Source organism: Aythya ferina (genome assembly GCF_964211825.1).
Source record: "Aythya ferina genome assembly, chromosome: 17".
NCBI lineage: Eukaryota > Metazoa > Chordata > Aves > Anseriformes > Anatidae > Aythya > Aythya ferina.
In genome coordinates, this window is record NC_140316.1 from 7889055 (window position 1) to 7904795 (window position 15741).

A 15741-nucleotide genomic window follows, 5' to 3' on the forward strand; every position below is an offset into this window, starting at 1 on the left:
GGGGCTCGGGGCCGTGTCCCCGCGGTCCCGGGGCTCTGCGGGGCTCGGGGCCGTCCCCCGGCGGCCTCCCCTTCCCCTCCGGGGGGCTCCGCAGCGGGGCCGGGAGCCGGGAGCCGCCCGGTGGCGGCAGCGTTAGGACCCGGCGGCGGCTGCGAGGCGGGAGGGGAGAAGGGAAGAGGAGGGGGGGGGGGGGAGCGGAGCCCGGCGGTTGTTTACCGGGGAGGGGAGAGCCGGGGCAGGTCTCGCCGAGCACAGCCGGGGCTGCTCCTCGCCCCTCCGAGCCGAGGATGCTGCGCGGGGCCCCGCGGCTCGGCGCGGTGCTGCTGCTGCTGCTGCTGCTGCTGCTGGCCTCCGCCCGGGGAGCAGAGGGTGAGCGGGGGCTTTGTTGGAGGCTGGGCCCGGGGGGGATTTAAGGGACGGGGTGTGCAGCGAGGGCTGCCCGGCTCTCCCCGCATACCCGGCCTGCTCTCCCCGCAGAGTGCCTCCGCGGCGACGGCGCGTCCTACCGCGGGAGCCGGAGCGTGGCCTCCGGGGGAGCCCCGTGCCTCAACTGGGGGCTGGCGGTGCGGAGCGGGCCCGGCGCCGAGCTCCCGGCAGGTGGGTGCGAGGGGTCTGCGTTTTGTTGTGTTATTTTATTTTATTTTTTTCTTTGTGGGGGGAGGGATCGGGGCGCCGAGGTCCCCGTGCTGACGGCCCCGTGCCTCCCGCAGCCGCCGAGGATCACAACAGCTGCAGGAACCCCGACGGCGCCGCCGCGCCCTGGTGCTACGTCCGAGGTGCCGATGGGGTCCCCGAGAGGAGACCCTGCGACATCGCCCCGTGCCCAGGTAGGAGCGCCCCCTCCCTTTCTTTCCCCTCTTTGCTGCCCTCCCCTGGGCTTTGTTTTTCCCATCCCGCCGCTGGGGTTGGGGTTTGTCACCAGGGTGGGTGGGGTCCCCCCCCTGCGCACGGACAGCCCCAGCTCCGCCAGCCTCCACTGCCCTTCTCCGGGAACAGAGTGTACCCGGGGCTCCCCCTCTGGCCCTTATCTGCACATCTGCCTCCCAGCTGCACCTTGCTCCACCCCTAGAGCTTTTGTGTTGGTACCACAAAATGCCTGTGCAAAGCTTTGCCCCTGCACCTATTTTGCTAGTCGCTATGGGGCTGTTGGGTCGTGTTGCAAAAGGCTGAGGTCTGGACATCTAGGAACTACAGAGACGTGGGTAGAACATTACCGTGGGGCGTGCTACAGCTGTCTAAACAAGTATGCAGCTGCTAAATGAGTGCCAGGGTGAGTTTGGACATAGGTAGGGGGAATAGAACTTGATAAAAACAAGAACTGAAGGGAGGACAGTAAGAAAAAGAAAACCCCAAGCATTGGGTTCTTCCTGGATGGTCAGACGTGTCAGGGTGTGAAATGACCTGCCGAGAGAAGAACTGTAGCTGAGAGCATGCTTCAGGGAGAGAAGATATTTCTATTGCCTGAGGGCAAAGTAGCCACTTGTTTCTTGAACTTTTTGTTTATCTCTGGGAGCCCCTCGAGATTTACACACTTCACTGTCCCTCGGGATTGCTAGCCTTGCACGTAAACAGTTTTTCCCCACATGTACTTCCTCCACTTTTCTTCACTGTGCTTGTCTTTTGCCTGCTTTTCCCTAAAGATAAAGCAAAACAAATGTTCTACTGCCAAGATCTTTACTCAAAACAGCCCTGCAGCTTTGGGATCTGGAGAGTTAACTGACCTTTCAGCCAATACATGATTTGCATGTTTAATGGTTTGGCTATTTTTATGTCTCAGAGTGGGTACCTTTTTATTGTAGTCATGTCCTGCAGCTTGCCTTAGTTCAGCTTCTCTGGCTGACTTTAAGTAAAATAACTGTGCAGTGCAGGGGACCCTGATTTCTAACTCCCCTTCTGTACTTCCATTTCACATTCCACTGAGGACTCAAAATGGCTGCAGATAGAAAATCCACATGGAGTTATTGCCAGCTGTGGGGTGAGATCCAAGGGCCTACTGAGAGATGGAGGAAGTTTTCAGGTGTGGATGCATACCATGTATGGCATTTCCAAAAAGCATTATTATTTTTTTGTTTGTTTAGGACAAGTAGTAGATGCATACATTCCACTGCCATAGCTTATATTGTGCTACAGCTTCCATTTTAGCTGTGACATGAAAGAAGAAGCTGTCTTGAAGATATCCATCCTTAAGCACCTTTCTTTGGGCTGTGGCTGAGGAGGGACTTGCTGTACTTAGGCCAGTCAGTGACCGTGCTGCCTGAAGTGTAGCTCTGACTTAGCCTGTCTCTAATGCTAAAGGAGTTTGCGATATGGCTGCAAAGAGGGGCTGCATAAGAATGTCCCCAGGTTGTTCTTCCACCAGCTGGAGTCTCTTTCCGTCAAACCTTTCTGTGTCAGAAGGATGGAGGCAGGAGAAAGATAAAGACTCCTGGGAGACTTGGGATGGAGATCCTCATCATCTTGTTTATGTCTGTTCAGCATGATTGAAGCTGCAGCCTGTATATTGATCTATAGACTAAATGAAGTCATTCTGCATCCCCTGGACTCATGCCCTGAACCTGGGATTCATTCTGCTGTCTGACTTCTGTCTCATATGTGGTGGTGCCTTACACTCCTAGTTAAATAGATTCATGTAGAGGAAAGCAGGGGGAGGAATACGTGTTTCTTGATAGGATTTTTGGCAACAGCTTAAGAGGGAAGAAATGTTTGTCAGCTACTTCGAAGGCAGTCCGGTGATAGCAGTCTAGATCTGTTCCACTCACAAAGCACATGTTATGCTAAAGTGCTCATCAATGCTTAGTATTTTGTCTCTTTTTTTTTTCCCCAACAGATGCTACTGCTACCACAGTCCCAGTCCCTACAGCAGAGGTTAATATTTCTCAGGAGGTCAACCAGGTGTTTGAACCAGCTGATACATTGCCCTCCCGGAGCGAGGCAGCTGCTGTGCAGCCAGTCATTGGGATAAGTCAGAGAGTGCAGATGAACTCCAGAGAAAAGAAGGACTTAGGGACACTAGGTACAAACACTGGATTGTGTGCTGGATCCATCCATTCCTGTAATTCTGGCAGGATGGACTTTTTTGAGGCTCTGAAAGCAACGCTGTAACTGGATCTAATGCCTCCAATTCTGCCTCTTTTCTTTCCACAGGGTATGTGCTGGGGCTGATCATGATGGTGATAATCATTGCCATTGGAGCTGGCATCGTCCTGGGATATATCTATAAGAGGTCAGTGGCTACTCTTCTTCATACAAAGGCTGGTTGCATGAAGCAACCTACATAGATAAGGAAAGTCTGAGCAGCATCTGCAGACCCAACTAGCTCCTAGTGAAAAGACAGCTACATGCTCTCTTTTCATACAAGTGTTTCTCTTGTCACAAGAACTATTTAAGAATTAAGATTGTTTTTGTTTTGGGGCTTGTGTGTGCAGGCATGTGTGTGTGCTTTGATGTGGCTTTCTCAGGTGCTCCCAGGGGAGCTGACTTTCAGGTAAGAGTTGGAGAGAGCAGATCCCAGGTGTCCTCACAGGAAATTTCTTTTGTGGTCAGAAGAAGCGATCCTTTTAGCAGGCCACCTGTTCCCCAGCTTTTTCTAGCATAGGTACCTTTAGAAGGAAAATGGCAAATTCTTTGCACACATGCATTGTATTCTATGAAGCTGCATATCAAGTAGTGCTCTTTTTGAACAAGTTCTTTTTACCAAAAAGGAACCCTGTCTGCTCCTGTGTGCTCTAAGGTCAGTTTTGATTCATGTGTAAGTTATAACTTGTTCAGCCACTTCAGCGTGTTGGAAAGAAACCTTTCTGTAGCTCAGCAGCATTTGAGCATCAGAAGGGTTTGTGGTAACAGCAAGCAGTTTAGTTATTTGTAAGGGACAGGGCAGGATTAACAAATACCAGTGAATATGGTTTGCAGTAAGTGAAGGCCCGGGCTGTCTCCTCTGGAAGGGTTTGTTCTGTAGTTTGGCTGTCTGACAGCAGTCTGACACAACCAAGCAGAAGGAGCCCTCTCTCAGGCTGGGACACGTCCTTATGTAAGTGTTTATAATAAACGCCGGCAGAAAAAAAAAACAGAGGGAGGAGTGTTACATAAGGGGCAAAACACAGAGTGCTGCTTGTCGAAGAATCTGATTTGAGGTGTCACTTCAGAGAATGCTGTTTCATGTGCTGGCAGGAACAGCAGCCACTGCTGCACGCTTGTAGGCAGCTTTGAAAAGCTGCCAAAATGCTTATGTGCTGACTGGAAGCCCTCAGCAGCTCTGCCTGTTTGGGATCACAAGCCCCAGGAGGCGCTGAGTGGTGCCTGTCGCACCTCACTCCTGTCTTTGGCAGGAAGGAGCCAAAAACAGAGGCTGAGCTTTGTCCAAATGCAGCTTTGCTTCTTCAATCCCATAGAGCCCACTGCAGGGTTGCAGTGCAGGATGTTTCCTCTCTTCCCTGGTGTCTTGCTCTCTAAATTGCATGTGCAAGCTGGCAGGTTTGGGTGGGTGTGGTGAGAAACCTCTAATGTGTTTAGCAGCTTTTGGTATACACGTTTTTTTCTGGAGACAATGTGCTATTAATGCCATCCATTTTTAAAGCAAGGCAGTTCTTCCTTGGCACAAATTACAGAGGTGTCATCTCCTTTAGCTACAGGCTGTAAAGTGAAGTCAGTTTGAGAAGCCACTTGTGGTACTAAGCTGTTAGCTGCAACAGAGCAGCTAACAAAAAAGTATTAAAGTAGGCTTTAATACTTCCAGTAATGGTGTAATTTGCTACACAGGTTTGTTTGCTGCAACAAAAGGCAGAATCTGTCACTACTTCTGACGGTTGTTTCTGCTGGATGAAGCAGGCTACAGAAGCTCTTTTGCACAGCAGTGTGCTCTGTGCTGTCTCACTGCTCCCCTGGGCCTGCACCAGGCAGTGCTGTGGGACTGTAAGGTACTGAGTAACACGTCAGCTCCGTGGCTTGAAGCAGGAAGTTGGCTGTACAGTCATCATTAAGTCGAAGCACTGTCAGTGAATAAGCCAGTTAGAGAGAGGGACGCTTTACTTGGCTGCTTTTTTTGTAAAGGTTCTCACACAGGGGCCTCTGTTTACGATAGGGAATGTTTCAGGGACCACTGTATGTAGCTGGAACATCATTTTGTTAAAGAAAGAGCTAAATCTGCCTTTCTAGTATATTGTCTTCACTGGAACTCTGCCTCTAGCCAGTGGCACTCGCCTCATGCACATACCTATGTGTTTGTTTTTTTTTTTCTTATCTAGGGGAAAAGATCTGAAGGAAAAGCATGAGCAGAAAGTTTACGAGCGTGAAATGCAGCGCATCACACTGCCACTCTCAGCGTTCACCAATCCTGCCTGTGAGCTTGTAGATGAGAACACAATTGTGGTGCACACGAACCAGACGCCTGTGGAGGAAACACACGATGGTAGCGGCCCGCTCATGGGGCAGGCAGGTACCCCTGGTGCCTGAGCAGCTGGGGCAGGAGAGGTGCAGGCTGAGCGAAGCTTCCAGCTTCCCACTGTGAGTGTGGGGGTTGTGTGTGTTCATTTCTATTTTGTTTTCTTTTTGATGAAAGCCAGATGAAGGTGATGCAGGGGGACAGAGCAATGGGCTATTCATCACAATCTGTTTGAGGGGCACCATTCAGTGCATGACCAGCTGGGGAGTGGTGGGGTGGACCCTGCTGCTTCCTCCCACCTGTCTCCACAGAGTGCCAAGGAGCTGGAGGGGATGATGGGCCAGGCTCACACCTAGCCACAGATCCCATAGCCCAGAGTGTGGTCTTGGCTTCCTTTTTCTGTTCCTTTCCTATTTAACGGTGTGCACTGTTACTTACGTTTCAGCCTGGAAGCCCAGGAGGGAGCAGTACTGCAGGGACTGAGGGGAGCTTCACGTCAGACTTAGCTAGATAATTACACTCTGATTATAGTTCCTGTCTTTTTGCTTTAGTGGCTGAGAGCTGGGAACACTATCCAGAATCCTGCTACTAGAACAGGGGTTGTTTTTTTATGTTTGTTTTCCCCAAATAAGTATTTGAGGGATGGCTCTGGCCAGGAACAGTAGGTTTAGCCCTAGTGTAAAATTTGGAAAAGCTCTCCTCAAGCTCTCGAAAAATCCAGGTCTTCCAGGGCTGAGGCCACTTCTCTATTTTCCTGCGGTGCTACATGCACAGCCACACTTGTAGGTGTCCAAGTGGTCTGCTTCCTGCTCACTTACACAGATCAGGAGACCAAAAGGCCAGCAGCAGATAGTTCTGGAGTAAAGAAAAAAAACCTGTGCCCTTCTGCTACCTACAGCAGGTTGAGCATGGAGGATAGACATCTAAGTTCCCCTGACTTTCTACAGGGCTAGCTCTGGACAGAGTGGCCAAGTGAGCTGTAGAGGTCACGCTGACCATGAGGCAGCAGCTCCTGCTCTTCTGGCTGTAAGGGCAGCTGCTCTTGCAAGATCCTGAAGTTACAGCATGGCTTCTGGCCCAGCCCTCTTCACACACAGCTTGTGCAGCAAGCCTGCTTGCTTACAGAGCCTGGCCTTATAAGAGAGATTTTGTAACAACTTCTATCAGCATTCCAGGGACTTTGGAAAGGATGGCTGCTGCAGCATCTCCCCAATGGCACCGAGTCAAGGCCAGTTCAGGGAAACATCTATCCCCATCTCAGGGGAATCAAGCCATTCAAGTAAGTTTTCTAGCCATCTGCTTTATAGCTGAGGGCCTAACAGGGAATAGCACTTGGCAGCAGGGGTTTTAGTGTTAATGTTTGATTCAGGAAAGGGAAACATTTTATTTTTAAATGCCTTTGAATACCATTTCTTTGTAAATGTTTTAAATACCTCAGTATGAGAAGGTGCAGATTGTGCTACCTTGTATTAAAGCTTAAAAGAAAAATGCTCTGTAGATCTGTGTGGACTGTGGCTCAATCTCTACATTCCTTCCTGCCAGAGCAGAATCCTTTTGCTTATTGCAGATGTCAAACTGAGAAGGGAAGATGCTACTTCAATTTGCCAAGCCCAAAGGTAAAATCCCCTACAAGCAGTACCTCCGCTCACCAGGACTGACAAGGGGTACAGAGCTTTATCTCCTTGCTGCCAGCAGCTAGCCTAGTACTGGGACTGTTCCTGAAAAGCAGCCGGGGGTATGCGAGCTGTGCTGACTAAGCAGGCTGGCCCGTGGGAAGACTGCTCTCAGTTACAGCCCCTTCCTGCAGTGACGCAGGTCAGTTGTGCTTTGGTGCCACTCAGCAGCAGCTCCATCCCTTGGGGCCTTGCACTGGAAAGTATGATGGAGACAGATCACAGCAGGTTAGAGGAGGCACTGACGTAGCTAGCATTTTCCTTCTGTCCTGGCATCAACAACTGCCTCTTGAACTACATAGTTCAGAATGCAATGTTTCCAAGAACAGGCTGTGTTTTTATCCCTGATTCAGAAAAGGAAAGTAGAGAGAGGCTGCATATTCTGCTGCCTTGTGTCAACTCTTAAACAACAACAACAAAAAAACATGTCACCTTCTTCCCTTTCCACCACTCCAGGTGACTAGGACTACAGCACACTTACACTGCACCTCAGTGATCCTGTGTGGGATAGAGCCCTCTGGCTCAATAAAGGGAGTTCTTAGATTTTGTGACAACAGAAACAAGTTAGAGCTTGATGTTTTATGTACCACACAGACAACACAAACCTGTTTCCACAGCATACATTTACTGTCTTTTAATTTAGTTAGATCATGGAGCTGTGCAAATCACAGTTCATAAACCTCACCCACACATGACCCAGGAATCTCCCCTTCAGGGGTCCCCTCACAAACCAGCCTAAGCAGGGAGGCGGGGAATCCTATTAACAATCCTGAATCCACTGGACCCAGTTCCAAGAGGCTCCTTCACTGACTCACAACACGAGCCGTCCCCAGGGTTTCTAAAATACCACTACACAGACTAGCCCCACCCCACCCCCACGCACACTTTGTCAGGTGATGACTGGTCCCATGTCATTTTACATGATACTTTAAATTAACAGGTAAGTGGTGGAAATCAAAGTAACTTAACACCCATTTCCCACCATTCAGCGCTGAGAGGGGTGGGGAGGACACAAGGAGAAAGCACACTAAAACTCCAGTTAAACCAAGAGGTTTGTAGAACTTAAGAGCAGGACTTGAGCCAGCTTTTTGTTCGGTTCTGACAACCACATGAGCTACTGAGACAGTAGCTTGCTTCCTTCTCCATCAGCTGAAGTGCTGGAAGAAAACAACCCCCACCCCCCTCCCAGTGACTCCAAGCCCTTTTTTCTTCCCCAAAGCAGGGAATGACCTTGAAGAAAGTTTCTGCTTGGACAATCAGCTCAGGGGCTACAACAGCAGCTGCAAGAAGACCTTCAAAGGGATAAACTTGCACAGCCTGCAGGGAAAGATGAGGTAATGGCAACGGAATTATTAGTTCTCCAGCTGCCACTCCTGGCTGGATGGGACAGTCTCCATCACTTTTCTGTTTACTACCAAGTCCATCCTTGAAGTAGCCTTGGGCACATCTCTCATGCACAAAGTCTGAGCCACTTCAGACCTTCAGCTTCCTGAAGAGCACCTTCTGCCACCCTTTCTGTGACCTCATGTCCACAGGCCAAGCACTCCAGCAGCTTCATCTCTCCATGGATGAGCTCAGCCAGTGCCTAGTGCAGTTCTACATATTCAGGTTCAAATAATCTCATATAGGTTAAGGTCCTTAGGCAGGCAAGACTTGCTGTGCAGGCTCAGGGTCTGAAGATGTTCAAGTGCCTCATCTGCTGCCTGCCTGGGTCAGTATCAGGAGGGGCAAGCAGAGCTCAGTCTTAGTGTTTCAGGCTTTTGGAGGTATTCAGAGAGAGAAGAAGAAAAAACCCACAAAAACAAAACAAAACAAAAATGCATACACGTTTCCCCACGAGAGTTGTCCATTTCCTAGGCTTTTTCATTCCCTATACACTGGAGGCCAAAGTTTCAACAGGCTGTTTTGGAAAACACATGCACAAACATACACACACACAACACACACACACACACACTGTCCTGGTGGGGCCTTTTGCCAGATGTCCAATTTTCCCAACTTTCTGAGCAGGGTAGTCAGTGGAAGGAGTTCCAGAAGTTCCAGAAGTGCTGGTCCTCGCCCAGGAGAGTTTCCTATAGCAATTCCCTCCCTGGCAGACAGGCCGGGGTGGCTTCACAGCTTGCAGCCAAGTTCTAAGGCACCACAGTAAAGAAGCCTAAAAAGGCCAGAGAAACATTTCTCAAGCCAGAAAAATAGTGTTGAGCAGCTTTCATAGGTGCAGTTGGCAGGAAACAGCCCTTTTTGCTTCTGAAACATGCCAGAAATCCACAGTGAATCAGGATGTCCAAAAGGAGGAGGGTTGGGTGGGGAGAGAGAGGCAATGCAGCAAACACACAGCATGGTGCCCCATTAATGCCCTGGAAGTGGCTGAAGTGCATCTCCCTCCCCGTCACTCAACTCCAACAGAAGTGATGCAGGCAGCAGGACAAGCTGACTAGGTTGTGTTTTCAGGGAGCTTGTCACGGGTCAGTCCGTACTGCACGCTCACGTTGTGGTCCAGCTCTTCCAGCTCAGACGGGAGGGGGATGGCAAGTTCTCCCAGGTAGAGAGAGAGAGCTTCGAAGGAATCTTCCAGCTTGGAAAAAGGGGGCCTAGAAGCAGCAGTGAGGAAATGTGAGTGGGGAAGATGAAACAGAACAGCACGTGGAATAGCTGGGCCAGTTGCCCAAATATGATTCCCCCCTCCTCTGCTGTGCAGAGCAATCCTTCCACCAAGGGTGGAACACATCCTCCAGGCTTACTAAGAGGGGTGCTCCCAGCACCAAACCTACCTGCTCTCTGGTTCCAGTCTGCAGCAAATGGCAGCCAGAGGGAAAAAGGCTGGAGGACAGTCAGCAGGAACAAACTTTTCCCAGAACAGCTTAACATTAAGGCCAAAATCCAGTGTGCGTGGGAGACAGTCTGGGTCAGCATAAACCTGGCCTATGATCTAGGGAGAAATGAGAGGTATGCTTAAGTACAGTAACAGCCCCAGAGCATTAACAAGCTGCAAACTCCAACATTAGGCAGGGACTCCTTCAAAGTTTTAGGTTGAAAGAGAAAGAGCAGAAATGCTGTTGCTCCTCTCCAACGGGACTAGCTGCACACGGGAATAAGCAAGACACTGCATACGGGCAAACTTCAGGTGAAACTTTTACAAGACCTGGCACATGGTTACTGTTGTAGAGGAAGGCCCAGACACCTCTTGTTTCTCCCCAGGGTTTTTTCTGCTGGACAGGACAACATGTACCTCCCAGGGAGCTCAACAGTGTTTCACTCTGATGTATGGTGCTGGGGGAGGATGCAGCCCCTCCTGATCACAGGTAACTAACGCAACCTGCATCCCCATCCCATCTCTCTTCTCAATCTTACATCACCACCAGCAAAGCTCCCTTGTCATATGGAACTTGATCAAGGAAGTGCTGTAAATACAACAGCACAACAGATTCTGAGCTGCTCAGTTACTGGCAAATTCAACTCACCCACACCCAGAGGGTAAGGAGTAGAAAGAACAACCGTAACCAATGCCTAGGAGGTTGCAGACAAGAGCCAGTAGAGGAAAGGGATGGGTGGAACAAAGAGAAGCCTTGTCCCAGCACTTGAAGTCCCAGTTCTTGCCACATACCCCACTGAGGTACACTCACCACCTACAGTGCTAGGGGACTCAAAGTACACTAAGAGGGAACATACCCATTGCAGAGAGCTGTAGGGTGCTCTGGGTCCAAAGGAGGCCAATGTCAATACAATCTCTCACATGGGAAGAGTGTTAGGTATAAAGCCTCATCAGGTATCACAGAAAGGGTGTTATTTGTAACTACTTACGCTTTTCTCTGCCAATAAACTCAGCAGTACAACCACATCCTGTAACTAGCTAGTGAACGCCTATTATGTATTTTGGCAGGGTTACTTCCTTTTTTTTTTTTTTTTTTTTTAAGCATTTTAGCATCTTGGTTTTGGTAACAAGTGAAATGTTCATATGCTACCACCCCCTTTGTCTTTTCTTTTTTCCTCTAGATAAAACAATTGTTTTAGTTCCACAAACAGATTTTCCGCGTTCCTAAAACTATCGCTCATAGCCACAACATTCTCCAAAATGAGAGCCCAGTACAGACAGAGCTCCAGATGAGGCCACAAAGATTTATGCATTGACATCTTCTGTCCCCTTCATCCAAACACTGAAAATGAAACTGCGCTGGTCTCTCCTGGTGTTCCTGTCAGTGCTGCGTTCCCTGTACACATAACACCGCAGCTTTCATCTGTACTTCCACTGTCTTTTAAAACTGAAAATACCTTGCAGCTTAAGTGGTGCTCTCTGCTCTGCAGACAGAAAAGCCCAATATAATAGTAAGAACGTGCGCTGACTCGAGATATGCTAAGCCAGCAGACTTCAGGGTGCATGCTTCATTAATCCACCTGCAAAGAAGTTTCGGTTTCCTCTTCTTTGAAAACATGTGCCATCCACAGGGGAGGCCCTGAATTTACTGAGATTATACAGCTGACTGTTCTTTTATTGAGGCAATATGAATAAATAAATCACAATTTTGGGGAATGTCTCTTCTAGCAAAATGGATACCAGGGCTCACTCAGAACCTGACAGAGAATGGACGCAGGGTAAGTTTTATACTCCCAGCCTAACTCACGGTGCTGTCACAGGCTGCATACTCAGCCACAGGGAACTGTCTGATACAACACGTGGAAGGAGATGGTAATGGAAAAGGAAAAGTCCACTGAAGATGCCATGTGATGTACTGGACTTACCTCACAAAGAACAATCCCAAATGAGAAGATGTCCACTGTCTCATCATAGCTCTGTCCTACAGGAAACATGAGGCATTCAGCTTTGTGACAGACAATTCCCCACCCATCTATTCCAGGAGCTGCCAGCATCTGTCTTGGGCTTGGCCTCCAAAGCTTAACTAAGCGTATTTCCCGGAGGGCCCTCCACACAGGATACAAAGCAAGGTTTAAATCTGAGCAGGGTCAGTTGCCCCAAGACATGTATAGGAAAGTGCAGCTGGTATACATCACCTCCACTTATTTTAAACTCTGCTTCTTCCTTCTGCTGGAGAAGAAAAGGACAAGGCAGGGAAGCCTCACATATCAGAGGTCAAAGCAAATGCTAAGGATGACTGGAATGCCCATTTCCATTGACTGCTGTTTTAGTGCCTCTCTACACAGCAGTAAGTCAGTGTTCAGCTTCCCCAGCAGCGAGTCCCTGCTGCAGTGACTGCAGAGGTAATAAATTACGTACCAGCAGCGCTTAGAATCTGGGAACTAGACTGGCTCCAGCACGCCACTCTGTGCGTACAGACACACCCCTCCCAAGCCAATATCCGGTATAAACAGCCTTTTTTGTAGAGGTGATGTCAGACTGCATTCTTGCTGTTCTCCTGACAAATGCCAGGTCTGAGACAGCCTCTGAGAAGCAGCCTTGGACTCAGATGGGCCTGTAGGCCTTGAGAGGAGGAAAACAGGAGAGTACCCAAGAAGGTAACGTGAAGAACTGTTGAATATTGGAGAGAAGAGCCAAGTCCTTTCTTCTCCAATGGACTACGTCAGGCAATATTGATCACATAGGCAGCCCAGCTGCTCAGCCTGGCCAGACAGACCTGCTCACTGGGAGGACATGGTATCCACTGTATTTCACCTTTACCTCAACTCCTGCTGGGACAGTTTTTTGCCCAAAGGGACATAGTTCATCCTTAGTGCAACTGTGGGCTATATGCCAAAAACCAAACAAACACGGATTTCCCTGCACTTGGGCAACCCCCACCCTCACCTCAATCCCAAGATTTCAGCAAAGCTGGCAGCAGATGGCTTTTCCCTGGATCTACGCAACCACACACATAAGCCTCATCCTGGAGTTTAATGACTCCCAGTTCAAGGGGCAGCTACAAAGCAAGTGGCTCTAACAGAAATTGTTCTTGGGTTCAGATTTGTTTCAGGCCTTTTCTATCTTCCCTGATACTGGACTGTAGGAAGTTTAGGTCTGCTGCCCTTCTGAAGAATCCTGCTATCTGCCAGAAACGTTACCTCTGATGGTACAAGGGCTTATCAGGGCAGGTACTGCAAAAGAAGTGCAGCTCAGGTACCTGTGTGTATAAATAAGCTTGTGTATTAGCAGGTCTAAAACCATAGGCTCTAATAGGTTTGATTGTTACTAGGGGCTGAGAGCTTTCAGTAATCCTATCATCCCTATACCTTGACACAGGCTGGCTCCTTGCCTGTGCCTTGCTATCAGTATCTTACCATTTAGCATTTCTGGGGCCATCCAGTATGGGTTGCCAACCACTGTGTAGCGCTTCTTCCTGTCACTTTTCCGCAGGGTTCGTTTCTTGGCAGATGGTTTCTCCAGAGTGGGCTTTTTTCTTTCCTCCACAATTAGCCGAGACAGACCAAAGTCAGCCACCACCACCGTCTTATCCTACACAAGGGATTTAGATTAAGCCACTGATTCTCCTCAACTTCATTCAGGAGCAAAAAGGCTGCAATTCCTGTTCACTGTCAACTACACTGTAAAGACTACTAGCAAGGTTTTCTGCATCGAGTGTAGCAAGCTGTCTAGACAGGTATATGACACCCAATTCACAATTCCAACCTATTATTTCCTCTCATATTTTTTCCTTTTGTGGTTGCTAGCATGAAACCCATTAACTTTGCTACACTTGCTGGGGCAAACTTGGACCTTTCTTTTCAGACCGTCCTATTCTACCTGGCCAGAAATTAACTGAGCCTTTCATCCTGGATCTCTTGAAGCCTAGATACTCATCTCATATTCCAGTCAAGTGAACAAGGGCTTGAGCAAATGAAGTTACACAAAAATCTTGCGACCTAAAAGCAGTTCAAAAGAGGGTGTACACATGTGCACACACCTGCACACTTGTCTGAGTCTTGAGAGGTAATAAAACAGTCAGCAAGTGGCTACAAGAACAGAGGCAGCTGTAGAGCTCTACATTTCATAGTTCAGATGTACTAACTTATAACACAACTTAATAGATGCTACCACAGGAAAGGAGGGGAAGAGAACAGAATGAAGAAACGGTAAAAGCAGGATCAATCTGGGAAATCCCACATGAAGACAAAGTTCCCTTGTTTAGGGCACTAAGCCTCTCTGAAATCAGTCCCAACCTGACAAGACGGGGCTCTGAACTCAACATCGTGTGGAGAAAACCAGGGTAGGAAGATGACAAGGAAGGGAACAGCATGCTGTGGAGAACAGAGGTATAGCTCACCAACTTAATTAGGCAATTGTGTGAATTCAGGTCTCTGTGAATGATGCACATGGAGTGCAAGTAAGCCTGGAATAGAGAGAAGTCACTGTTAGGGATTTCCAAGCAAGTATGTCCCTTTACATTTACAGGCCTCAACAACTATTTGCTAGTAGTCACGCAGGATCCACAACCCCTCATACACCACACTGCTGAAGCTGCTAACCCTCACCCTGGAGGTTTGCTCAGTGATGAATGAACTGTCTGACTCACCATGCCAGAAGCAATTCCTTTGGCAAAGCTGACCTTCTGCTGCCAGGGAAACGGGTCCTGAAAGACAAGTCCTCAGTCAGGGTCTACATTACCAGCCAGCTGGTGACAGCGATTCCTCAACAGGGACTCTTACAGCAGTCAGAGAAATGCTATAGCCCCAGGAAGAAGGCCCTTCCTGCTCCAAGCCACCCACAGCTAAGAAAAAGCTTTTCCACATAGCTCCAAAGCAAAAGACTACCAACAAACATCGTAAGGTTGGCACAGCCACAGCACACTGTCAACCTTGTTCCACAATGGAGGTCTACGAGGCTTCTCCTCAGCACATACTCACCGCATTGCGGAGGAAGTCCTTCAGGGTGCCACCCTCGATGTACTCAGTGAGGAGATTTAGCTTCTTGTCCTTGTACAGTACACCGATGAACTTCAGCACGTTGGGGTGATCCAAGCTGCGCATCACTTTCACCTGGGAAGCAGACATCCCACCCCAAGGTGCAGAATGGAGTAAGTCCTGGCAAATTCTGTCTGCAGTGATGTGTGTACTGCTCCTGCCCCAGCAGAGGACAGCACTCCCATCCTGTAAGTCACCTCCAGGCCCCACAGAGTACACTCAAACCCTTATCTTAAAGCAGTCAATTATGTGTTGCCTCTTCTTTTCCACACTGTGCGATTAACCTGATCTTAGTCTTTAAGGAGAGCATCCTTGGGTTTGGTTAACTTTTAAGAGAGATAGGAGTTCTCCAGGGCAGCTATCTGTTCCATATTGTGCATGCCAGGATCAGAATAGCAGTGTCAGCTGTTTAGAGAGCTGCCTGCTTTTAAGCTAAATCAGACTTTGAAAAACATGGTAGGCAGCCACCAAGAAAAAAGCTTAGTTTAAATACAGCAGGAGTCTTAAACATCTTATGGATATTGGCCCTCATCACTTGTATTTGTGCACAAGGCTCAAGGGATAAATCCTTTATGTATTTGCACAGCTCTATTTGCTTCAGACTCAGACCACTTTTTATCATTGAAAAATTAATGAACTGGGAGCTGAAGTCATGCCTACTGCTCAGTTTAAGCAAGTCACACTTCACTGCAGCAAACGTTCAGCTGGTATCAGGCTTTCCCCAGTGTAACGTCTCCCTCCTTAGCACCTCAATTCCTGCTAGTCTGCTGGCATGATCCCTTTTTCACTGGGGGAGGTGGAACGGAGTGCCACCATACTACTGGCTTGGTCATTTTTGGAAAT

The 15741-nt window shown here is 48.8% G+C and overlaps 2 protein-coding genes and 1 long non-coding RNA gene across 8 annotated transcripts in view; 2 read left to right on the top strand and 1 right to left on the bottom strand.

Annotated features, from left to right (window-relative positions):
* The first annotated feature begins 200 nt into the window (after positions 1-200).
* On the top strand, positions 201-6874 carry PIK3IP1 (phosphoinositide-3-kinase interacting protein 1). The gene is made up of 6 exons (XM_084539046.1): positions 201-369; positions 478-597; positions 711-827; positions 2828-3013; positions 3145-3223; positions 5241-6874. The coding sequence occupies exons 1-6, from the start codon at positions 288-290 to the stop codon at positions 5446-5448; spliced, it is 792 nt and encodes a 263-aa protein (XP_084395172.1). The 5' UTR covers positions 201-287; the 3' UTR covers positions 5449-6874.
* A 784-nt stretch (positions 6875-7658) lies between these two features.
* LIMK2 (LIM domain kinase 2) overlaps positions 7659-15741 on the bottom strand; it is a 30102-nt gene continuing 22019 nt past the window's right edge. For all 6 annotated transcript variants that reach the window (XM_084539039.1, XM_084539038.1, XM_084539043.1 and 3 more), the window contains 7 exons: positions 14842-14973; positions 14511-14567; positions 14262-14327; positions 13279-13453; positions 11788-11843; positions 9822-9979; positions 7659-9641 (listed from right to left, as the gene is read on the bottom strand). In XM_084539039.1, coding sequence (XP_084395165.1) covers positions 9485-9641; positions 9822-9979; positions 11788-11843; positions 13279-13453; positions 14262-14327; positions 14511-14567; positions 14842-14973 — 801 coding nt within the window. In that variant the 3' untranslated portion in view covers positions 7659-9484. The remainder of the gene's footprint in view (positions 9642-9821; positions 9980-11787; positions 11844-13278; positions 13454-14261; positions 14328-14510; positions 14568-14841; positions 14974-15741) is intronic.
* On the top strand, positions 9990-12278 carry LOC311446158. The gene is made up of 2 exons (XR_014698773.1): positions 9990-10352; positions 11044-12278. It is a non-coding gene; the product is annotated as an uncharacterized lncRNA (long non-coding RNA).